The sequence below is a fragment of the Peromyscus eremicus genome, chromosome 9, assembly GCF_949786415.1.
Source record: "Peromyscus eremicus chromosome 9, PerEre_H2_v1, whole genome shotgun sequence".
Lineage (NCBI taxonomy): Eukaryota > Metazoa > Chordata > Mammalia > Rodentia > Cricetidae > Peromyscus > Peromyscus eremicus.
Window position 1 is genome coordinate 49,139,479 of NC_081425.1, and position 25,658 is coordinate 49,165,136.

At 44.3% G+C, this 25,658-nt stretch overlaps 1 protein-coding gene across 4 annotated transcripts in view; it reads right to left on the reverse strand.

The window, feature by feature from the left end:
* The window catches only part of Rcbtb2 (RCC1 and BTB domain containing protein 2), a 42,299-nt gene that overhangs the window by 3,694 nt on the left and 12,947 nt on the right, over positions 1 to 25,658 (reverse strand). For 3 of the 4 annotated variants that reach the window (XM_059273347.1, XM_059273346.1, XM_059273349.1), the window contains exons 4-15: positions 25,300 to 25,364; positions 23,806 to 23,959; positions 18,427 to 18,582; positions 17,869 to 18,019; positions 15,405 to 15,571; positions 13,595 to 13,753; positions 13,362 to 13,469; positions 11,366 to 11,508; positions 5,306 to 5,496; positions 4,721 to 4,847; positions 2,517 to 2,656; positions 901 to 1,031 (exon numbers count right to left, since the gene is read on the reverse strand). In XM_059273347.1, coding sequence (XP_059129330.1) covers positions 901 to 1,031; positions 2,517 to 2,656; positions 4,721 to 4,847; positions 5,306 to 5,496; positions 11,366 to 11,508; positions 13,362 to 13,469; positions 13,595 to 13,753; positions 15,405 to 15,571; positions 17,869 to 18,019; positions 18,427 to 18,582; positions 23,806 to 23,913 — 1,581 coding nt within the window. In that variant the 5' untranslated portion in view covers positions 23,914 to 23,959; positions 25,300 to 25,364. The remainder of the gene's footprint in view (positions 1 to 900; positions 1,032 to 2,516; positions 2,657 to 4,720; positions 4,848 to 5,305; positions 5,497 to 11,365; positions 11,509 to 13,361; positions 13,470 to 13,594; positions 13,754 to 15,404; positions 15,572 to 17,868; positions 18,020 to 18,426; positions 18,583 to 23,805; positions 23,960 to 25,299; positions 25,365 to 25,658) is intronic. The other variant, XM_059273348.1, reaches the window with a different exon arrangement.

Sequence of the window (25,658 nt, forward strand, 5' to 3'; positions counted from 1 at the left end):
CAAGACGTTATGGCCTGTTTCCTACAGATTTGGCTCTAGAGTAAGTTTTCTTTCCTTTCCTTATCGTAACAATACACACCCACTGTAGAAAGTTCAAGAAAAAAAGCAAAGAGAAGCCGGGCGGTGGTGGCGCACGCCTTTAATCCCAGCACTCGGGAGGCAGAGCCAGGCGGATCTCTGTGAGTTCGAGGCCAGCCTGGGCTACCAAGTGAGTTCCAGGAAAGGCGCAAAGCTACACAGAGAAACCCTGTCTCGAAAAACCAAAAAAAAAAAAAAAAAAAAAAAAAGCAAAGAGAAGGAAATAAAAACTGCGTCTAATCTCCCTATGCAAGTATATGCCCGTTCATGATAGAGTTATCTCCCAGCTCCTCCGTGATATTTATTATATTTTTTATTTGTTCTTTGGTCCATTTTTCTCCCCAAATTGTCCATGTTTTCTTTTCCTTTTTACTATGAATAACTTGCTTTATTGTATGTTGTAAAAACTATTTTCCCAATATTTACTTGTGAATTTATGTGTGTGTGTGTGTGTGTGCGTGTGCGCGTGCTTGTACATGGAGCATGTCACAGCACACATAGGGAGGTCAGAGGGCAACTTGGAGTCAGTTCTCTGCTTCCATCATGTGGGTCCTGGGAACTGAACTCACACTGCTAGGTTTGGCAGCAAGCTCCTTCACCTGTGAGCCATTTCACGCTTCATGTATAAAGTTTTAATCCTGGAAATCAGGTCTACCAGTCTTTGATGTCTTCTTTTGACGTTACTGAGTCACATTTTTATACCAATATGAAGTCGCATAATTTTTCTCATACTTTTATTTTGTATGTTCCATTTTCATCTAGAGCTTATTTTACAGTATGGTGATGGCACATAACTTGTCTTCTAGAAGATGCTTTTCTTACCTGAGCGTCGTACTTCACAGCAGCAGAGAGCAGAGCAATAGCGTTCTCCTCACAGATCCCTTGCTTGATGGTTTGCTGACAGAGCTTTTTCAGCCGAGTCTCACTGTAAAATGTGGCCAGATCTAGCAATCCTGATGAAAAGGAGAATTTATTGTGGGTGCACTCTGAGTACCTGCTCTCAACCCCAGCAGCGTTCAAAGGGATGTGAACACGGCCACCATCAGGCACAGTGAGCTAGCTCTGCGCAGCAGACACTATGGCCATGCTGCTGACGGTAGCTTCCTAAGAAGGCAGCTGAGCTGAGCTAACAGAGAAACACTACTGAAGAACAGGAGTAACATAAGAATGGCTTGAATGACGTTTCCTAGAAACGAAACAGCAGGATTGGGTTTCTCTTAATTACCCTCTCCTGCACAGAATCTTCTCCAAGGCCATGCCCATCAGCAGACATGCTGTCACAGAATTAAAAAGGACAGAGCCGGATTGGGGTTGGGGTGTCAGTGACGCAGGGCACATGTGCACCACGTAGCAGGCTCAAGCCCTACCTTCAATTCCTGCACCAAAGGATAGAAAGGAACCCCCTTTTCTGGGCACATCTGCTTCCCAACCCATCTTCTCCTCTAGCCAGACTCCTAGAGGGGCAGTCTGTATTTGCTGTCGTTTCTCACCGCCCCCTCTGTCCTGAAGCCGCCCCATGCTGAATCCTCCCACATGTGAATAGCTTCACGGTGCCAAACTGAAAGGCTGATGACCTGTGGGAATCGGTTCAAATTCTGGCTTGTCAGGCCTGGCAGCAAACACCTCTACCTGTTGGGCTACTGGCCCCTTTATACTATTTTTCACATTTTAAAAACAAATAGCTTTCTCTGAGGGACTTTGTCCTGCTCTGGTAATATGGATTGTTATATGAGGGACAATGGTATGTCTTTGCTTTTTTCTCCTTTCTTTAGTCATACACCTTTTTATTAGGGAGTAGTGAATGTTCATTAAAGGGCTTATTAATTAGGATAAATGTCAGACTTTGCCAGTGGTAAATGAGTTTTGCTGAGGATATATATGGCCGGGCTAAATCATCCTGAGTCCTCACATGTGTGCCCACAAGTGCACACACACACATGCACACACACAAATCCATTCTGTCTTTCTGCCCAGATCATGAAGTATTTAACTGAGCCACCTAGAAATGCCCACTTTCACAAGTGCTGTGTAGCAGATGTGGCCTCGAGCTCCTCTGGGGGACTGATGAAGAGACCTCCTAGGGCTCTGCCTCTCCACACACTGGCATCTGCTGTCCTCCCTCTCCTGCATGCTTCCTGTGATACTCCAGTGGACGGACACTGGGTCTTATGGACCTCCTCCTGGATCTGCCTACTCAACCTTCACAGGCAGTAGCAACAAGGGAAGTGTGGGTTCAGGGCCTGAGAGTGTGGTTCAGCGGTGGAGTAGGAGCAAAGCCAAGTGTTCCATCTCACGCACCAAAGAGAAAGCTTGGGCTCGGCATCGACAGAGGAGCTCCTGCAAGTGGTCACGGTGTCTTTCTCCTGGGGTGGAAAGAAGCCTGCCTTCCTAATGACTCAACATTTTGCCAATTCCTTGGTAAAGTCTGTGGTGATTACCTACTGCCTCCTCAGGAGATAGGCTGATGTTATCCGTGTAGAGGTACTCCAGGAAAGCTCGGAACACAGGATATGAAAACTCACTCATTTCTACAATATCATCTTCACTGTCTTCTAATGAAGAACGAAAATGCTCACACCTGAAAGAAGAAAGAAAGATCATATCCCAGGTTCTGAGCTGGAGTCACAGGGCTGCTTGAGGACTTTCTATTGAAGTCGTATACCTTCCTATTTGCTACTTAGATACTGGGTGTCCCCTGAGGGCCCATCTGTCCAAGCCTGGACCCAGGGTGGCAATCTGAGGAGGTAATAGGACCTTTAAGAGGTAAGGCTTAGATAGGGCGACCTACTATGAGGTCTTCAATCCTTGGGGAAATGAACCCAAAGGGGTTTGTGGAACCCAAGCTCCTTTTGATCCCTGGCTTATGGTATTAGCGATGCTGTTCCCCCAAGCACTTCCTACCATGATATGCTGCCTTTCAAGAGGCCCCAACAACGGTGCAAACCAATCACAGAGTGAAACCTCCGATCAAACCTGAGCCAAGGTAAGAAGCTTTCAAGCTGAAGGTCCAGCTCAGCAGTACCAAACACTAAGTAAGTCAATGCTCCTGTGTCAGTCAATCATCGCAGTGGGCAGCGCAGGCAGCTGTCTCTACAACTCAACTGACGGCGACACGGCAGGGCCTCTGTGTCCTGCTCAGACTATCCTTACTGACCAGCATTGTTTCGATAAGGGAATAATTTTGTTTCTTTACCCCATTCAGTCTGAATTAGATCCCCGAAAAGCTCCTGTGTTGATGGTCTAACCCCTGGTAACTTACAATGTGACCGTATTTGGAGACAGGCTCTCTACAGAAGACACCAAGTTAAGTCAAGTCACTGTGGTAGCTCCAATGCAATCAGACAAAGGGGGAGATTTGGACACAGGCAGACTCAGAGAACGCCACATGGCTCAGGCCTCAAAAACACAAAGATTGCCATGACCAGAAGCTCAAGTGGAGGCCTGGGTTTTCCTTCCAGCCTCGGAGAAAAACCAACTGCTACTGTGAAAAAGTAAGCTGCTATGGTCTAGGCCACATGTATAAAAGTGCCCTGTAAGCTAAACCCCCACTTCCTTGATGAAAGTATATGCTCTGTGGTGAGCGTGAACTCACGTGGCACTGTGTGACCTTACAAGATGGGAACCTGAGACTGAAACACCACACTGGGTTTGTGAGTCACTGAAAGAAGATTTAAATACCTTTTACACAGTGACAACAAAATCCCAAATCATTATACTAAGAGGGAAAAGCCAGGCAGAAAAAAAGAAATGCCATATAATTACATTACATATACGAGCTTCTAAAGAATGCTAAGTATCTATGATGCCAGAAAAAAATCAGTAGCTGCTCAAGATGGGGCTGTGGGATCTTTGAGGTATGACAGACTTTTTCTGTATCTGAAAGTAAAGCAGTGGCTTCCTAGACTATGTACATGGGACAAAGGTGAGTGGCTATCATTCAGTGCTTAGAAATTAAACATACTAAATATGATTTAAGACATCTTTGTGTTGGCATCACCCAGGCCTCCTTGGTCTGGGAAAGCCTTGCCCGACCACCATTTTTTTTTTTTTTTTTTTGGTTTTGTTTTTTTAACAGCATCTGAAAGTTAAGCCTAGGAAGAAGGGTTACCATGGCTGTCCTCAGGGATGTATTCCAGTCCAGGCAATAAAGTAAATCAGAGCACTTGGCCCTATCCCAAGGGCTAAACACAGTCACCAAGGACAGAAGCCATAACCGGAGCTTTCTAACGTGAGCTGTCCCTGAACACAGACTCAGTACTCACGGCCCACCCTCTTTCCATATCTCGTTCCATTGCCCCCACCCACACTGTGTGCTTCAAGGGCAAAAATGGCCTTGACAGAGCTGGTTCTTGATTACTCAAGTGCCTGGCACTGTCCCTTGGACACCTGAAACAACCGACATATGAATTAATTTCAATTCTCAAGAGACGAGCTCTTACTAATTATTTTAAACTGTGTGTGTGTGTGTGTGTGTGTGTGTGTGTGTGTGTGTGTGTGTGTCCCAGTGTCCCACAGAATACATGTAGAGGTCACAAATGGGGACAGCTCTCTCTGTCCACCATATGGGACCCACGGATGGGACTCAGGTCATCAGGCTTGATGGGTACCAAGCACGACCGACCCGCAGAGCCACGGTTCTTACCTAATTTTGAGGAGGACTTTGTGAGCATAGATGTATTTTCCGTCAACCAGAAACCTGAGGTCTGCAGTGTCAGGGTTGTCAAACTCCCTCTTCAGTGACTCGGCCACAGTGAGGTGGTCATCGGGTTCTAAGAGAACAGCACAGCACGTGTAGGGTCAGCCACAGACGGCTGGACACGGAGGCAAGGAGACCCTACTCTTTGGGCATTCAGGAAAGGCTCCTCCCCCAAACAACTGACCAGCTACACAAGGCTTCACCCCTGAATACAGATTCATATCTCCAAAACTTCACTATAAATTTGGCAAAACCAAAAATGTTTCCAACTCTCTCACTAACTGAGTAAAATTTTAGAAAGTTGAATGTTCAGAATGTTTCTAGCTAAAAACAAAAGATGCAGTTTCCAGTTAAAGTAAAAAAGCAATCAAATCAAATTACCTTTAATTCGTGTTGGTGCTGCTCCCAGGAGTTTTGATTCCCTTTCCCGGGAGCCCCCACAAAGGAAGTTCACAGATCCTGTCCCCAGTGACGGCCCCAGTCCTCTTCCCACTCCTCAGGAAATGCCCCAAATGGACAGGGCACGCTTACCCACAGAGAGGAGGCGCCAGGTGACAGCAGGCGTGGCAAAGCAGGCAAAGACGTCATCGGTGCAGCAGAAGTGGGTGAGGTGGGGAAGGACCACCGACTGGCCGCGGCACTGGCCCCACATGTACACATGACCACCCTGGGTCTTGGCGGCAGACGTGTGGGCGGAGTGACAGGCTGCGATCTCTATGATCCTAAAGTCACAAGCGAACACCACAGGGATACAGTGAACAGGAGGAAAAGGAGCGGCCTCTCCTTCCCCTGGGTGCACCTGACCAGTCTATCGTGAACTAACTACCTGACAGAAGTGAGTGGGTCCAAGGAACAAAAAGAACAAAGCAAGACCTGTACACCTCACTTCCTAAATTTGCAGTCACCAAATACTGGAGTTATACTTCAATGGCATTTCTAACTCATGAGGATCTATTGGTTACCAATAGGCCTTAAAAATACCATCCTGCTTTGAGTTAAAAATGTAACGTTTTATGCTTAAAAAATTACAAACTAGATAACGAAGACATGGACCATCTAATCTGGGTCAATAAAGGAAAGCTCAGGGTGGGATGGGTTTCAGCACATAGGCAATCGCTCAGCAAGTGAGCTGCCCGGGGCTTATCCCTGTCACCCAAACCAAACAAACCTTCAGTCACTTTAAAGGGAGAGGGCTGAAAGTCACTCTGGCTTTTATCTGCACAATAAACTCAATAGCTTCTTGTCTTGATGTCCTACTGAATGACTCTGGACCTTCTGCATGCTGAGAGGATGCACTATACTGAATGACCCTCACCTTCTGCATGCTAAGGGGATGCACTATACTGAATGACCCTCACCTTCTGCATGCTAAGAGGATGCACTATACTGAATGACCCTCACCTTCTGCATGCTGAGAGGATGCACTATACTGAATGACCCTCACCTTCTGCATGCTGAGAGGATGCACTATACTGAATGAACCCTGGCTCCAAGAGTCTTGGTTTCATCTAGGGTGAGAACTGAATGGTAAGTGGTCTATGCTGGGCCGTGTTTGGTGTAGCGACCAGCATAGTAAGGGCCTCTGTACTGCTGCTGCCATAAAAGGCCAAAATCAGAACTTCCTACAGCAACCTTAACTAGCTCTCTTCACTTCTACAATTGGGCAATCACACATCACAAAATAAAGTGTCCTGTGGGCTGAGCCAAAGGAGGCTGTAAACAGAAGGAATGAGAGAAATAAGCAGAAACCAACAGAGACAGTTGGTCAGTTCAGTTGTTTTCCCCATCAAAACCACAGGGAAATGAGTGACTGGGTGACATCAAGTGACCCTTTCTGCATAAGGACTACAACAGGGAACTTCGGTGTCACGCAATTTCAATGGGCCTGTTTGGGAAATTTGGATATTGTTATTTTTAATCCTAATTCCTTAGGTTAGATAAATAGCTTACTTTCAGTTCCATGCTTGAAAACGAGCATAAGAGAGTCCATTCGGACCTTTAGCCTCAGACAGGAGTGTGTGCAGTACACAGCCATGGCCTCTGGTCATCTAGTTAACATATCACTTTACATGAAAATGCCTCGTGTAGAGATGGTCTGTTTGAGTTGGCAGGCCCTCCTAGTCTCTCCTACCATTGCATGCTTGTGTCTGTATGCAATTGATGCCCATATCCCGTGCTCTGCAGAACAGCCTTGCACAATGGGAAAATGGCCCCCATGATCACGCTAGAAAGTTACTATACATTTTTCAACAGATATGGAAAGCAGGAGAAGTCAGGAAATGAAATTCATCTACTAGAAGATAAATGTGTCCACTACTCCCATCAATTTACTGGCGGGCTTCCCACCTCACAGAAGACACAAGGGCCTCAATGCCAGCCATTCAGAGCATCCTGCTTTGAGTACCACACTAGCCCTCAGGCAACAGTAGTTTATATAAGCCAAATCATTTATAGTCTTATAATCAGTTTTATTATCTTTTTAAAGAAAAAAATCAAGGTGGGGAGAGCAAAGTGCACAACTTAGACAGAGTACAGGGTATAGAGCAGCCACTGTCTTAGAGGCACTGTGGTACAGAAGAAATGAAGCAAGGCAACCCCAAAGAGCAAGACATCAACCGTATCTTCTTCCACGACTATGATCATTTTAACAGCTGCTGCTGTAGGAGCTACAGAGGCCAACCATGGGAGCTGGCCATCCACCTGGCGGGAAGCTGCAGACCAGAGTATGGCAGTCCACCAGCTCTGCTGGGTAAGAACAGACCTGAGAGCTACCAGGACCAGGAGACTTGGAATTTGTCAGAGGAACACAGAGCCTGGGAGGAGGCAGAGGCAGGCAGGGCAGGGCAGGAGGGAGGCGTGGACAGAGCGTCTAAGTGGAACAGACAAGCCAGTCTGGGGGCCAGTGAGCCTCGGGGTTTGCTATGAACCACGGTATCTATCAGCAAAGGCCTGTGAGCTCCATCATGTCTGATGTGGCAGGTGAGTGGAGAGGGCTCTGAACAGAGGTAAGAGGACAGTGTTCTAGGACAGTGTCCACAACAGACTGTAAGGGAGAGAAAGGACAGCCTGGGAGGCTAGCTGGGAGGACCCATGCAGGTTCCCACCACAGCCGAGCCCTGTCACCAAGCAGCATCAAGGTAGCCCGGATGACCACAGGCAGGAGGAGTCAGAGGTGGCTCTGGAGTGTGAGCCCTGACCACCCCAACCCCATGGTCCTGAAGGGGGGCTGAAGCAGCACTGTGGTGGGCTCACACACTCACACACACACTCACACACACACACACACTCACACACACACAGCTAAGTAGTTAACAAAAGGTTTTTGTTTTTAAGCACTTGAACGTCTTAGCTATCAGTAGTAAAATCACAGCTTTTCTCTGAGTTAGAGGAGGAGCCATACCATACCACCTTCCTGTGAGCATTGGTGAGCTGTTCTTACTCTGTTCCTTCTGAGGTCAGGCCTAGGCCGGGTTCCTGTGTGTATGTGTGTCCACAAGTGTGCAGTTTGGTTTTGGTTTTGGTTTGTTGTTTTTTAAGAGAGAGAAAGTAGCCGGGCGGTGGTGGCCGACGCCTTTAATCCCAGCACTCGGGAGGCAGAGCCAGGCGGATCTCTGTGAGTTCGAGGCCAGCCTGGGCTACCAAGTGAGTTCCAGGAAAGGCGCAAAGCTACACAGAGAAACCCTGTCTCAAAAAACCAAAAAAAAAAAAAAACCAAAAAAAAAAAAAAAAAAATCTGGAAGAGAGAGAAAGTATATGAAGTTGGGTACTATGGTGGTTTGAATATAATTGGCTCCCATAAGCTCATAGGGAGTGGCACTCTTAGGAAGTGTGGCTTTGTCGGAGTAGGTGTGGCCTTGTTGGAGGAAGTATGTCACTGTAGGGGGTGGGCTTTGAGGTCTCATGTATGCTCAAGCCATGCCCAGTGTCTCAGATCACTTCCTGTTGCCTGTGAGATAAGATGTAGGACTCTTCGCTCCTTCTCTAGCACCATATCTGCCTGCATGCCACCAGGTCCCACCATGATGATAATGGACTAAACCTCTGAACTGTAAGCCAGCCCCAATTAACTGTTTTCCTTTATAAGAGTTGTCGTGGTCATGGCGTCTCTTCACAGCAACAGAAACCCTAAGACAGGTAGGTAGCTAGGTAGTGGAGGAAGAACTAGGAGTTGGGGGAAGGGGAAGAATATAAGAAAACACCAAATCTCAAAAAAAAAAAAAAAAAAAAAAAAGGAAAAAAAAAAGAACTCCTGAGGGAATAGAATTTACTTCAGTGCTACAGCCACCTGCAAGTTTTACAGAGGCCTCAAAAGTAACAAACAATCAACAAATATAAAAAAATCCTGATTTTGTACCAAGAAACACAGTCTGAATCTCGCCTTTTCTGGGCTGACAGGCAACAGTTAACAGGTGTGAACTGAGCTAACCTCCACTGTCTAGACCCTGGCACATTTCACACTTATTTTGTAGCCAAAGTGAATGGGGAAATTACTACAAGTTCTTAGCGTACGTGTTTTCTATCATCTCAGTGGAATGGCCTCCCCCACCACATAGCTTAATGGCTGTGAAACACTGGAAATGAAAAGGCAGAGTATGAGAAAGAATATAAATAAAAACAGGAACAGAGAACAAAGAGAGGTTATTTGTGTTGGTGAACAATGGAGAAAAAGCATCCCCATAGAAAAGGCAAACCTAGAAGCTGATTCCCAGTCATGGCTCCGGAAAGCCCAGTAGACAACTGAAGAGCTCCAGAGGCCACAGAATGATCAGAAATTCAAGGCATGGCTAATTTTACATTGTAAGTTATAATATGCCTTCTCGGGATAAACTTAAGAACAAGGACACATGTGCTAAACCTTTTAAAAACGTTTCCTTTTGAGCAGAGAATCCATGTAGGTGGATTTTATTTTTCTTTCACCATGAACAGGCACTAACAACCATAGACTCACCCCTGCCCCACCCAAAATTCAATCCCATTCCTAAGTAGGCTTTTCTGGAAGAGCCCCACAAGAGTCAGAAGAAGGCATGACCGATGTGTGAGGCTCAGCCACTGGGTAGGGCCGGGCGCTGCTGGACAAGTCCTAGCAGATTCACCACATGCCAGCAACTGAGGCCTGACTGACATTGTGAAAGCTCAGAAACTGCCACCTGGAGTTCAAGGCTGGGAAACTGAGGAGACCAGGGAGATCCTTTCAGAATAGTCATCCCTGACGTATGTGGGCTGAAATGCACAGGAGGAGCCCAGTGTCTGCGTCCAGAGCACGGGGCAGGCAGCTCGGAGCCCTGCTTGGCAATGTGCACTCCCATCGCTTCCTCCGCTGCGTCTCAGCTTCCGGCTCTCGCCCCCTCTTAGTGGCCCACAGTCTGCTCCAGAGTGGACCACTGGGAAGATGAGATCTCATTCTGGATCAGAGAGAGCAAGGCAATGCAAGCCAGTCTTAGCTGATGAGATGCTAAGTGTGGAAGTACCACGAGGGAAGGGCCGTGAGTCACTCTGCTGTCCATGCTCCCCTCTCTGACCTCCAGCACTGGTGTTCAGGCTGCGTACCAGTGTCTCTACTGACTGCATGGGCGGGCTGAGGCATTTTTATAGTTGCTCGGTTGTGAGAAAATATCCCTTCTGCTTTCCTTGACCTCTGTGGATACTTTACAAGGCCAGCAAATGATGGAATCACAGGCATCTATGCACCAGTTCCTGCCTCCACTATCTCCCCTGTTCCCCATTTAAAGAGTCAAAGGTCCTATTTTCAAACTTTTAGCTTAAAAAAAGTGGTTTTTCCAGATCTATACAGGTTATGTAAAATTAACCATGTTTACAGTATGTAAATAAAAATGACAATTTATAAAGAATCCCAATGGGAAAAAAATCAAAAGAAGCCCTATGTCAGCTAATCTATTAATCCACATATTTATTTAAATCAAATATAAAAACTACTATGTGGAATAAAAATAGGAAGAGCACATTAATTTTCATAGTGACAGCATCGCTGGGTTGAAGGGGAAGTACTGTAATGTCTCTGTGCCACACACGGAGTCCAGACGACAGGGGAAAGGCAGTGCCGTGACTGACTGAGGAAGCCAGAGGCTTTCAAAATCACTAGGATCACTTGGAAATGACTCAAAACCGAGTCCTCCTTTTCTAGCACTTCACTCCTCTGCACAGCACAAGTCTGTGATGTTAAAACAATGAAACCACCCTGCCCTTCTAACCGGCAGGTTTTGTAAGGGGCTGAGAGACTGGCGTCATATCATACCCCACTCAAAACCCCGTAATTTCCCCAGCCACAGAAGACAGATCACAAACACTCACTACCACCTTCCCTTTGAGGAGGAGAACAAAAGCAAGGAGAGAGCACTCAGCCCACGACGTGCACACAGAGCTCTCCTGACAGTTCACTGCAGTCTACACAGACAGCACTGGGGGACAGTGACATACAGGCAAGTGACACAGGAGCGCCATGTCCCCAACAACTCACAAGGCAACTTCAACAAGGAATGAACAATCTGGCTAAAGAGTAGTCCAATGCTAAGAGTGACTTCCCATAATTCCACACTAAAGACCATGGAGGTGATTTGGAAATGTCCACCTTACCTGTCCTTTTCCACAATAACAGGGGTAGGGTAGGACTGGTTACTTTTATTGCCAGTGCCCAACTGGCCATAAGAATTTGCACCCCAAGCATACACTTGACCTTCATCTGTTAATACTAATGTGTGTGCGTAGCCACAGGCAACCTAGAAGGACAAAAGACAAATCTTGTCAGGTCTGCAAGTAAAGGGTAATGTTTCACTTTTACCAAGGAGGTTAAGCCTAAAATGGAAGCCGAGGAAGGGCAGACTGCCCCTAAGGGCAGACAGTGAAAGAACCAGTACTCTCTGGTAGTAGTGCAGGCCCAGCTGAGTGGCCAGTACTGCAGAGATCACCCCCAGTACTTCCGCTGGCTCAGCCCACTGCAGTGAGCTCTCCAGCAGCACTCACTACTCCCGGAGAACCCAGGGCTGTGAGGCCAGGGTAAGACACAGACACCTAATTCTTTCTTCTAGTTATTGAAGGAAAACATGCTTACTGTGGAAAATGGAGGAAAGAAGCTCTCTGGTGTCGAGAGGGTGTTTCTCTGTGCAGCCCTGGCTGTCCTTGAACTCACTCTGTAGCCCAGGCTAGCCTCAAACTCAGAGATCCGCCTGCCTCTGTCTCCTGAGTGCTGGGATTAAAGGCGTGCGCCACCACTGCCAGCTTGAAATGTTCTCAAGACCAGGAATTGAGAAGTTTTTTTTCCCCAACTTTTCAGATATAAAAATATGCACTTACGGGGCAGGAGAGATGGTTCAGTGGTTAAGAGCACTGGCTGCTCTTCAAAAGACCTAGGTTCAATTCCCAGCACCCACATGGCAACTCATACCTGTCTATAACTCCAGTTCCAGGGGATCTGACACCCTCATACAGACATACATTGCAGGCAAAACACCAATGATCATAAATAAAATTAAAAAAAAAAAGAAAAGAAAACAGAAGAAACATGCACGTACAAATTTTTAAGTGGTAGCATATGTAGCTATCTTCTATCTTTTTAACCTAAAGTTACTTTGACATTGCTTTCTCCCCACTATTAAAAATTCTTTGTAGCCGGGCAATGGTGGCGCACACCTTTAATCCCAGCACTCGGGAGGCAGAGCCAGGCAGATCTCTGTGAGTTCGAGGCCAGCCTGGGCTACCAAGTGAGTTCTAGGAAAGGCACAAAGCTACACAGAGAAACCCTATCTCGAAAAAAGCCAAAAAAAAATAAAATAAAATAATAATAAAAATTCTTTGTAAAGCCAGGCAGTGGTGATGCACACTTTTAATCCCAGCTCTTAGCAGGCAGATGGTGGCAGATCTCTGTGAGTTCGAGCCCAGCCTGGTCTACAAAGTGAGTTCCAGGACAGCTAGGACTGTTACACAGAGAAACTCTGTCTTAAAAATAAACAAAACAAAACAAAAAACAACTTTGTAAGCTGGTTATGGTGGCACATACATGTAATCTCTGCAGTCAGGAAGCTGGCTGCAGCACGAGGTTCACAGGCATGGCCTGAGCTAACAGTGAGACTCTGTCTCAAGAAGAGCGTCACCATCAATCTCATTTGTAAATGAGATACAATGCCTATCCTTTTTATTAAACTTACTTTTCTTACATTCTTCTTAACCATTTTTGTCTATTCTCTCCCCAAGAATTCCTTTGTTAAGATTATAACTATTAATGCATATTAATGGATTTCACTGACTGAACTAATTTTATATGAGACTTTCTCTTTGGTTCCATAGGAGAATTCTCTAAGAGTGGAATTACAGGTAAAAAGGCATGAAAAAATTTTAAAACTGTTGGCATATATGCTCTCAAAGATTCTTCAGGAAAGGGTGTGCAACTTACATTCTCGGTACAATTCACAAAACTGATAGAGAAACAGCATCTCTATAAACAGGTATACCTTAGTTCAAGGCAAAGGGGGCTTTAACCTTTACTTCAACAGAAGCATCAAACCAGCTGAACTTCCCATGTGTATCACAAGAAAACCGGGACCCAGTGCACTGCACAGACCACCAGGATACGTACCCGCTGGACACGGATGCCTTGCAGGGCTGCCACTCTACAGGGGGTTGGCTGGTTGCCACTGCTGCCCAGACCCAGCTGTCCATTCCCATTGTAACCCCAGACATAGACCTGGGGAAAGATAAGAACCATAGCACTCAGTAGTTCAGTCCTGTTGTTGAGAAGCACACCATGCTTATATGACACTAAGGAGACAAAGAAAACTTTTGAAGCCAAGTATGAAGTAACCTTCCTACCTCTCCAGTGTCCACAACGGCCATGGAACACATCTGCCCACATGCTATGTTCATAACTACTTTATTCTGCAAACATCCAGTGACTCTTCGAGGAATGGGCTGATTAGCGGTTGATCCAGAGCCTACCTGCCCAGAGTTATTATAACCCCAGGCAAATACCTATGTGAAAAAGAAGATTGATAAACAAAACACGTTTGATAAAGTGTCTCAGCTGTACACTGACATGTGCTCAGGGCATCTCACCATCCTGTCAAAGAGCTTCCTTCCCTACTGGTCTCACAATATAGGCAGAGAAAGTATTATTTTATAACGCTTGTGTTATCTCTACAAGAGTAACAATTATAATACAAAATACCTGCCCACCACAGCCATATTTTTCAACATTTTGGGACTTTTTTATTTTGCAAATAAGACCTTTGTTATAGCATTATAAAAGTAATAATGAGTCCTTTTACGATTTGTAGTGACTGAAGTCCTTACTACATACAGGGAAATGTCATAATACAACCATCATGATAATAAGTTGCTACCAAGAATAAGGCTGAGTCTGAGGGGCAGTTATCTTAAACATCCCCACTTAGCTCATACTTTGGTTAGTTTTTTGACAATCTGGCACAAGCTAGATGTGATGGCTATTCTTGGTTGTAAACAAAACCCAAATTGTTGAATATTTGTGAGGGTTTTTTTTTTTTTAATTAATTAAATCACCAGAAGTACAAAGACCCACTTCTACTCTGGATCTCTGAGGTAAGAAGATACACCTTTTATTCAGATCTTTTGAGGTGGTAAGATCTACCTTTAGTCTGTGCCACACCTTCTGGTGGCAGCCTATATAAAGGTCATGGAAGAAAAAGCTTGTTCTCTTTGCTGGCTTGTTCTCGCCTCACTAATGAGCATATTCCTCCACTGGCATTAGAGCCTACTTCTTTAGGATTCCAGTATATACTGAAGACCAGCTGAGGCATCCAGCCTTGTGGCCTGAAAAAGAACTGTACTACTGGACCTTCTGTTGGTAGGTAGCCATTGTTGGACTAGCTGGACCACAGACTGTAAACCATTCTAGTAAATCCCATATATATATCTTATCTGTTTATATCTATCTATCGATCTACCATATATATATGTGTGTGTATATATATATATATATATATATATATATATCTCGATCTACCATATATCTAGCTATAGATCCCATCTACATATCTATATATCTAAATCCCATATCTATCTTATTATTCATGTATATACATATATATATATAATGATTAGATATAGATAGATGGATGGATGGATAGATAGATCCCTTTTTAAGTTCTGTTCCTCTAGAGCACCCTGGGAAGAGTTATCTGGGAAGAGAAACTCAATTGAGAAAATGCCTCCATCGGATTGTCTACAGGCAAGTCCATAGGGTATTTTCTTGATTAATTATTGGTATGGCATGGACCAGGCCACTGAAGACAGTGCCATCTCTGAGCTGGTGGTTCCGAGAGGTATAAGAAAGCAGGCTGAGAAAGCCAGGGGGAGCAAGCCAGTAAGTAGAGTTCCTCCATGACCTCTGCTTCAGTTTTGCTTCCAGATTCCTGTCTTGAGTTCCTACCCTGATTTCCCTGGACTGTAGCCTGTAAGGCAAATAAAACCTTTCTTCCCCAAGTTGCTTTTGATCATGATGTTTTATTATAGCAATACAAAGCAAACTCAATTTTATTGATTTTATTGCCTAGTCATATTTTGGGGGCAGTTAAAGGAATCTATAGAACATATTGTAAAAATAGAAAAAAAAAATCAGTGAGTTTATGCTAATTATCCTCACCTCTCCATCAGATGTTAGGACCAAAGAATGGTAAGACCCGCAGGCAACCTCAATGACTTGTTTATTTGACAAATTAGTAGAGATATGGCAGGGCACTAAACCATGATTCGTTGTCCCATTGCCCAGCTGGCTATAAGCATTGTGACCCCAGGTAAAGACTTCTCCATCTGAAAATAAAGAAAGATGAACAGCCTTCACAACACATCCTTCTCTATATGAGACTACAACACGTCCCTCAGTTTCCACAGACGGAAACTAAGAGTCAGCTTCAAAGGTGGCTCGACTTCCTCCTTCCAAATTCACCTTGTGACAGAATCTATTTGGAAACCCAAACTGCCTTCTACGTGAAAGCAACACAATGGAATTTAACTCTCTGAAGTTTAAAAATAGCGAAAAGATGATTTCTGAATAAATAAAACACTAAAATAAAGCAGAGAAAATAGTACATCAAAAGTCAAGAGTGTAAGGTGTTACTTAACTCTTCTAGATCTTCATTTACTTTAGAGAAAGATGACCAAATATATTTTAAAATTTATTGTATTACTTGTGCAATTATAAAAATTCATAGAACATGTGTGCAATTTACAGATAAAAAAATCATAGCATGTTTCCCCCAAAGCCCTGCATATATGTACCCTACCGTACATATAAGAATTTAGTTTTCTGATTCTGAACTTTGAAGAACTAAGTCACATGTATGCTCCCTGTCATCTGTGTTTTCTACATTACTTAGGTTATATTATGAGTGTACTTCATTTGATCGTCTGGTTTGACTTTCTTTGTGATATACAAATTGCTATAGAACTTGCCCAATGAATGTTCATTTGATAATTCAATTGCTCACTGGGTCTTTCCCAAATCTTCTATGTTGTCTGTAGATCTTTTTTCCTCTGTCAATGTTTTGCTTTCTGTAATTCTTTTCTGATATTCCAACAGCTCATGTTTAATAATCACCGTCTGCCACTCCTACTGGGTCTCATACATTAGACCCTACAGGAGGTTGGTGGTTTGGACTGAGCTCTCAGTGCTGCACCCAGCCAAAGTGGGTGCTCACTTGTGCTCACTTTCCACATCAGCAAGCAAGGCTGCATTATTATCTGACCTCAGAAACCAAGGGGGAGGGTGCAAAGAGGCAAGTTCCAAACAGGACAGCTTCAGCCTATAAATCCCCAGCTTCCCTCTGCTGACATCACTTCTCTGTACACAGCCAACCTCCTGCTCAGCTGATGGCAACAAGCACGTTACAGGGGTGAAGCATTATTCAATCCTAGAACTGCAAGGAAAGGCCAACCACAGTCTGCAAGCTGCACTTGTAGCTCTGTCTCCTGCCACATCCACGTGCCTTGGGCCCACATGTGTGTCAGACCACAAGCTGTTGCTCACTGACGCTAACAAGCTGTTTCTGGCGATCCTCCTGGGCTTCCAATGGAGGTGACTTGCTCTAAAAAGGATGTGCATTCACTTCTACGGCACCCTTTGATAAAGTCCATGCTTCTAATTCAAGGCCTGAGACTTAGACCATCTGGTCTACCGTGACACAAACCTGCTGCAAATTCTGGGGGACGGTTTGTTTCATTTTCTCTTTTTCCTTCTCTGGGATGCTCCAAGCAAGAAATTCTCCTATTCAATCCTTAGGAAGTGGCAAATCCTGTGCTGAGAGTGTGGTGTTTGTCATCCCAGCCTATGGGAGGTCTCCTATTATACTTCAGTTACACGGGACCTTGACCTCTTGACCTGTAACCTTTCACCTAAAGAGTACAAACTATAGCTCAGCATCAGCTGGGCAGGTGGGTATCTCAAAAGCAGGCCAGCTTCACAGTCTCCTCCAGCCTCATGTGACTATTCCTGTTTCCTCACCTTACCTGACGCCTTCCCTTAAGACTTCAGCTGTCTTTTTTTTTTTTTTTTTTTTTTTTAAATGAAGAAATGGTCTGAATCATCTTGCCTATTACTGGAAACTCCCGCCCAAATTGCCAGAACTTATACCTCAAAGGCAAAATTTAATTCTAATTCTGTATAACTCTGAGTTCGCGACGTAGCCAAGAGAATGTTTTCTCTATACTACTAAGGCAAACTTCTATCAGCCACTTACTCAATGTAAGAATTACAGAATGCTTAGAGGAATGGCGGAATCACCATTTGGTCTCTCAATTTACAGGCCAGGAATCTAAGAAGTGTAGGCTTCCTAAGATCCAGAGCAAGCAGAGTTCTCACACTTACCGAGTGGGGAACGGAAGGGCTGTGTGCACTGTCTTTCATCCGTTGAGACACCCTGTGTTAAACTACCATTCTCTGCTGCTCAAGTACAGCCATACTCCATGTTCCCAATGCATGGCCAAGCTCACAGAGCAGAGCCAGCAACTCTTGCTCAATCAGAAAGTTTGCTCTCAATGTTCAGGGCATCCTGGTCTTATTTCTTAACAAATCAGCAATACCCTAAACTTATCCATTGAGTTCCTATTACCTGTTGTTGCAAGAACGATGTGTGGGCCACTGCCATAGCCGAGGCTGGCTATCTTTTTGCCAGTTAAAGAATCCAGTCTCCGAGGCTCAATGGTGCTCTGAACGTCACCTACCCCCAGACAGCCACTGCAGTTTGTGCCGAGCACAAAAATCTGTGGACAAAACACTCAGTTCAAGGAGGCAATTTCTGAAAAGTCTGTAAGCTAACTCAAGCAACCTTCCTAAAGGAAACTGCCTTGTTACAGAATACATAAAAGTTGGCTTTTCAGACAAATGGTAGGGGTGCACGCCTTTAATCCCAGCATTTGGGAGGCAGAGGCAAGCAGATCTCTCTGAGTTTGAAACCAGCCTGGTCTACAAAGCAAGTTCCAGGACAGCCAGGACCACATAGAGAAAGCTTATCTTGAAACAACAAAAAAAAAAAAAAAAAAAAATTGCTTTTCCATACTTCTGTTTAAAGGTTTCGTTCCTTTATTCCCCTCCCACACACGCACACATACAAGGTACTTACAAACCCATTACTAAAAATACAGTGGTTGAATTTTTTCTTCCAAGTTACCTCATCGTTGACTGTAGTGTATAAAACTTCATTGCCAGCACTGCCGAAGACACAAGCCTGACGGATTGACTGCAGTTCTTCCTCAGAACAAAGGGAAAAAATTGGCCACTTTCCCACATCTAACATCTTCAATGATGACAGGGTAGCCTGTACTGGCTGAGAGGAACAAGACTTATGTACTGAGACAACCAATTAAAACGAACAGAAAACATTCCTTGACTCTTGTTTCTGCAGAGTAAACTGGCTTCAGAAGGAATAACCCACATCTGCTGCTGTCTGTTGCTGAGAGCCCATGGGTACCGGTGGCCTGGGCAAAATGAGATCTCAAAGACACCCAACGCATCCAAGCCTGGACCTTGGCCAGCTGAATGTTAGCAACACACTAAATAGTAGCTATGGTTTGCATGCGGCTGCAGAACAGGCTGGTTCAGCAAGTACAGGCTGGAGGAAGGAGGGTGGCCACTACATCTGCTGTCCCTATGTACCGTTCCTCTAGCAAACAGATGTGGGTTTCTCGGGGGGGAAGGATGGGAGATTAGCTAACAGTGTAACACATATGCAGTCTGGCTAACAGTATAGTTCTTAGGTCTTGTAGCAAGGTTGTCCCTCAGGGAGACCTGGCCTTCCCTTCATTCAAGGGGTTCTGGGTCTGTAAACTGGCTCCTCCAAAAACTGACTGATGGGCCATGGATCCCCATTACTATAATCAAATGTAGCAATTCTTTCCTTTGTTCTAGAGTCTTGTGCATGTATAGATCAGACAAAAACAAACTCATCTATTTCACCCCAGGAAACACCGTTATTGATTTGCCAGTCCCAAAAATCCAATGCAAGGATCACGCCATGCGAAGCATGTTCATCTTGCCTTTGGTGATGTTTTGCTGCCTCCTGGCCCCTGCTGCTCTGGGGCCCATTAAGTGCATCATATTTAATGCATCCAACTGAGCAGCAGCATCTCCCACTCTAAGGTCTGGCCCAAGGAAAAGGGTGACAACAAAGCTCTTCAAATGTGCTGGCATCCCTCCCACACTTTTTGCATCTTACAGTATTAGTGAAGGGTATGTCTTCTGGGCCCACACATTGTGGAGGATTAGGTTTTAAGCAGGGAATCCAACAATAAAACAAGAATATCAGTCCCATTCTCAGTAGACCACCTTTCCCCAAATAGTTCAACTAACCAATCAAATAGACCCTTGGTACCTTTTTTAAAAAAATCTGTGCAAGGTTCAATAGTAAACCTAGAATCTCTGTTCAATGGGCTCATATTGACAAACTCAGCTTGAGTCATTCTATGTTCCTCCTACCATTATCCCACACCCTTAAAGTCCATTGCCACACACACTCTCCAGACTTCTGCTTGAATATATTATCAAGCTCATTAGGTTCTCCTGGTACAGTGCACCTCCTCATGGACCACATGTTCAGCTTCCCAAACACTCACTGGGAGGCAACAACCAGTAGTTACTCAGTCCACAAGGTGTGGACTCAGGAGTCCCAATCAGACACTGGAAGCACAAGAAGTTCCTGGAGAACCAGTGGTCTCTAGTCCATAATGGAAGCTTGGAAACCCTGGTTCTTCTCAGGGAAGGACTCAGCAGCAGCGGCGGGACAAATCAACTTGGTGGCAGAGGGAAAGCCAAGGAGCATGAAGTGAAATAGCTCTTTATCTAGTCTGCTACCTGTAGATGCCGCCCACTATTAGGGTGGGCCTTCCCACATCAATCAAGGCCATCAGGATGCTTCTTGAGGTGAGGCTTCCTTTCCTACTCAAGGGATTCTAGCATGTGACAAGTTGACATTCAAACCAACCACAGCATGGAGAACCATCTAGGTAGCTTACGTGCTCATTAGCACTGACAGCCACAGCTAGCTGGCAGAAACAACTACATGTATTAACACTTTTGGAGACTCAAAAGTCGCAAGTCAAGGTATCAGCCAGCTTGCCTTCCAAGAGCTGTCAGGGAAAGATCTAGTCCAGGCTCCCCTTCTTGGCTTGTAGAGGGCTCTCTTCCCTCTGTCTGTCTGCACTGCCTGCAGATGTGGATCTGTGTCCAATATTCCCCTTCTAATAAACACACAAGTCAGACTGGATTAGGGCCAGCTTTCATGACTCATCTTAACTAAGCTAATTACTTCTTCAATGACCTAGTCTCCATATGAACTGATTGGAGGTCTTGGTTTTGGACTTAGGCACATAATCTTGGCGGGCCATGAAAACCTCAACAGTGCATGATAATTTCATGATCGTGTGCACTCTCCAAAGTGGTCTTCAAAGACAGTTGTCATTTATCTGTAAAATAGAGTCACTTACTTACTCACTTAATGAAGGAGATCCTCAAACAGTGGGTGTTCCCTCCTGGACCCTGGGTTAGGCACAAACCACACCCAAATGCCTGTTTTCACAGAGACATCTTTTATTAAGCGGGGAGGCAAAGTTAAAGTGGCTGCTTTCTGACTCAGGCAGAAAAACAGCAGCAAATGACCTTGCAGGTGTCATTTTTAAGAAGAGAAATGGGAAGGTCTGTGTCAGGACGGGCTAGGATGCTGTGGGATGTTTTGGTTGGGTATGTTAATTAGGTGAACCAAAGGGGGCTTTTGATTGCTGGACGTCAATACTTTGATTAGCTGGACCTAGGTAGTCAGCCTCAGGAGGAGAGGAGATTGCCAAATAAGGGAACAGACCTTGGTGTCCAGCTTTAGGGATGTCATCTAATGGTTTAGCAAGGCAGCAGGAATGGGGGAGAAGGGCAAGGCCTGCCAGAGCCATGTCTGCCTCACTTGAGATGGCCAGAGTTCCTTCATTTAAGTTTTGAATTTTAAAAATATGCATATATTTTGTAACATAACAGCCCTTATGCCATCAAATGATATTTTTAAGTATTTTCCAGAAAAACACCAAACTCATATTTAATTTAAAAGAGTAAAGATTTTCTGGGCTCTTTCTCACTAGCTGTTAAACAAACCTTATTAAGAAGATATGAGAGGCCAGCCACTCGCTTGCTTCCGATCTGAGAAAGCATTTATCCCCTTCACCTTGGACGCCAGCTGAGGCTGTCTGGGCTGACCTGCAGGCACCCATCCTCATTACTGTGGTACTCTGGGGCTTTTACAGACTGTCTAGCACAGTCTTGAGCAAAGACCCAGGGGCAGCCTCCTTCATCACCACACCACTGCTGTTGTGAATGACGGCAAGTATACAGTAAATTCTGATTAAAACTGTCTAAGGGCCAGGTGGTGGTGGTACAGGCCTTTGATTCCAGCACTTGGGAGGCAGAGGCAGGTGGATCCCTGAACTCGAGGCTAGCCTGGTCTACAGAGCGAGTTCCAGGGCAGCCAAGGCTACACACAGAAACCCTGTCTTGAAAAACCAACTAACCTGACATCTCACATCTACAAGAAGCTGCAATTGTACCGATATATAGAACAGGTCCCTACTTTCATTGTGGCTATTTCAGGAAACTGAAGACTTTATATGGTAGTGTTGTATTAATTTTGAAATCAGAGTTTTTAGGTAAAAGAGAATTCTTTCTAGAGACACTTTGTTAACTGTCAAAGCTGGACATAGAACTGTGATATGAGATTTTAGTCTAAGCATCTGTTTTAAATTACCTACCTCCTCATACCATGAAGGAATCTTATTTTCTATGAGCTCTGCTTTATTTTTTTTCCTTCTGTAAATTTTAAGAAGAATAAAGTTTGAAATGTGGCATAAAGAATCTAAAGGAGATGTTATTAATGGTCTTCTACAGTTTTTCTATATTATCTCTAGTCTTCACAGTATCAGACCATAGATTTCGCCACATAATCTCACAAGATCAGTCCCTTCAAGGTTAGAACAGACAGAGGCCCATGTGCCCACATCACCTGAGTGATGTAGTTCCACTAAGAAGGCACAGTGCTGGGGGCCTCAAGTCTGTGCAGCACACTCACAGAGCCCTTAATGGCTGCTCGGCATGCATTGCCAAGATACAATGACTGCTTACTTACTACCTCAGCTGTTTCTCCTTTCAAGCATGTTTTTGGATTTGATCCTGTCCTTTGCTACAATATCAAGTGGCTTCCTGAATACTGAGAATTGAATGGTAAATTCCAACCAGTAGTTCCTAAACACTTCTGTACAAGTCAAAAGCTTGAACTTTCTCCTTGGTCCACCCGTACAGTTGCACACAGTACCCAGCCCATGATTCTGACCACTGGGATTCCAAAGTGTGAATGAGGTTTATGCAATCTGCAGTCCTATATTTATTATGAGATGCTGCTGAGCAGGAGAATATCAGCTATGGTAGAATTACTGAATTAAAGACAAAAATAAGACAATGCCATGCCCTCCTTGGAGGTCACAATCTAATGGGAAGTAGCCACAAACAGCCTGTGTACACCAGACAAGGGAATATATTGCTTTTCAAATCTGTCAGACAACTAGATGCTTGGCAACTGTCATCACAAGTGTATTATTTAAGTCTGTGAGAAAACTATTACATAGGGAACTGATAGCTTAATTTATAAATGCAAATACATTTTGGAGAAAATATTTAATAGTAGTTTCATGGAATTATAGCATTTTGTTCCAGGACACTCAAGAAACAATGTACAAAGATGTACTGCACAGCACATGTAGGAGCCTTGATCATCTGTCAACCATTCTGTGTGCTAGAAATGTCTTCCACCTGCTCTATGCCCACTGTCAGGTGAGGGATTAACTGAAGAGCTTGTGTGCTGGCTAGTTTTTATATCAACTTGACACAATAGGTAGGGTCATCTGTGAAGAGGAAATCTTAATCAAGAAAATGTCTCCATAGGATTGGCTTGTGAGCACGTCTTATGATTGATGTGGGAGGGCCCAGCCTATTGTAGGTGGTGCCACTGCTGGGCAGGTGGTCCTGGGGTATATAAGAAAACAAACTGGGCAAGTCAGGAGCAAGCCAGTAAGCAGCACTGCTCCATGGCCTCTGCATCAGCTCCTGCCTTGAAGTTCTTGCACTGTGTTCCTGCCCTTGCTTTCCCAGCGATGGTCTGTGATGTGGAAGTGTAAGCCAAAACAAACTCTTTTCTCTCTAAGTTGCTTACGGTCATAATGTTGTTTCACAAAACAGAAACCGTAAAGAGGACAACTGGTCATGAGCAAGAAAATGTGGGGAACTGAACTCTTCAAGGAAATAGAGAGCCTTGCAATCGTCACCATTAAGATGGTGTCTGTTGAATTCAGTTCCAGGGTGATCCAGGTAGCCGCCTGACTAAACAACCACTTCCTGAGCTGTTCCTGTACTTCTCCAGTCACACCCTATCCACCACCCCTACCTGTAGCTGGCATCTCTTTGCAAAATGCAAGTAATGAGATGTTAATACTCTATCAAGGAAAACATAATACAGGAAATGCACCTGCCATGAATTAGAGACTAAGACACATCCTGTTAGTCTCATTGTGTGGTCTGGAACAAACAGACGCTGTATCCACTGAGAAATCCACTGAGTGACCATACTGCACATGATCACAGCAAACTGGCAAGCTGTTACAATTCCGTTAAAATACAGCCTATATAGGAAAATCAAAGCGACATGTTGGGCATGTTTAGTAAAACAATGTCTAAAAAATTGCAACACTTTACCTGTTGAGGATTTCCTAGCAGCAACATTTTATACATAATAAGGTAAATTCACTGCTGACTATGTGAATTCATTTATTTAATTTTATGAAATCTGTTCCCAGGAGGAATTAGGAATTTTTTTATTAACATCTTTTGTGTGTGTACACGTGTGCGCACGCGCGAATCAAACTCTGGTCCTCAGCAAGACCAACAAGCACTCATGATTGTTGAGCCATCTCTCCAGAGAGTCCCCTACTATATTTTATAAGTCTCTTGGCTCTATCATTAGTTTTTAAGCTACTGTTACAAATTCCTGCAAGGGTTCACACACATCATATCAGCATGTGGTAAAATTTCAAGTTTGGCTGTTTTGTGTATAATTATTATAATTTATTGAATTTTACCTTTTTTATTTCCTAAAGTAGAAAGAAGACAAAAGAAACAGTCAATATTAAACTGTTTTATGGAGATGAGCAGATACTTTGTAAATTTAACATGACACAAGATAGCAATCAACAGGCAGGCTGAAAGATATGAAACAATATCCACTGGATACAGGATGGGAAGCAATATCCACTGGATACAGGATGGGGGAATAATATTCACTGGATACTGGTTGAAAAAACAATATCTACTAGATACTGGATGGGTAATAATATTCACTGGATACTGGATGGGAAACAATATCCACTGGATACTGGATGGGAAACAATATTCACTGAATACTGGATGGGAAACAATATTCACTGGATCCTGGATGGGAAACAATATTCACTGGATCCTGGATGGGAATAATATTTACTGGAAACAGGACGGGGAACAGTATCCACTGGATACTGCATGGGAAACAGTATTCATTGGATACTGTATAGACTTAAGCTGGTTGACTGTAATGTTCAGATGTGATGGAAAATAAAAAGAGCATGATGAGTTGGAAGCATATCTTCTATGACTTTTTTTTTTAGTGTTTTTCAATATTTGGGAAAGGAATAAACATTATTTAAACAAAGCCTTTTACAGGTCATCATCTGTGAGCAGAAGCCTATATTCCTTACTAAGTTAAAATGCCACCATCCTAGGGAGCCCTTCCTCAACCCCCAGGTAGCATCTGTTCCTTGCTGGCCCTGTCCACATCCTATATCTCCCAATCAATTATTATTGGTATGTCAGGCACCACACTGCAGCCTCTCCAAGGAAGACTTAGATGATCTCATTGCTCTTCTAACCAGGTGAACAACAGATATGGTTCATGCAAAAAATACACTATAAGGCATGCTTTTTTTCTAACCTGGCCACTTTCTCCACAGAAACCAGGCAGTTCTTCTTCCATATGGACTCAGTCCTGTGCAGTCCCTAGGGAAAAAGTATGTGGTAAAATCAGGAGCCCATGCCAGATGAAGGGACACAGAAAACTGCTTTAGTAAGCAGGGGCCTATATTCCCAGCATTTGGGAGGCTAAGGAATTAGAAAGAAGCCTAGGCAACAAAGCAAGACCTAGTACCAAACGAACAAAATGACTTTACTGCTAATTAACAGGGAAAGAAGTCCCCAAATGGTGAGTGGGTGACAGAGGAACTAAGCCTTTAGCATGGGAGTCAACGGCTCTAAGCCCTACAAGTAGTTTTCAATGTTCAAGAACTCTTAAGG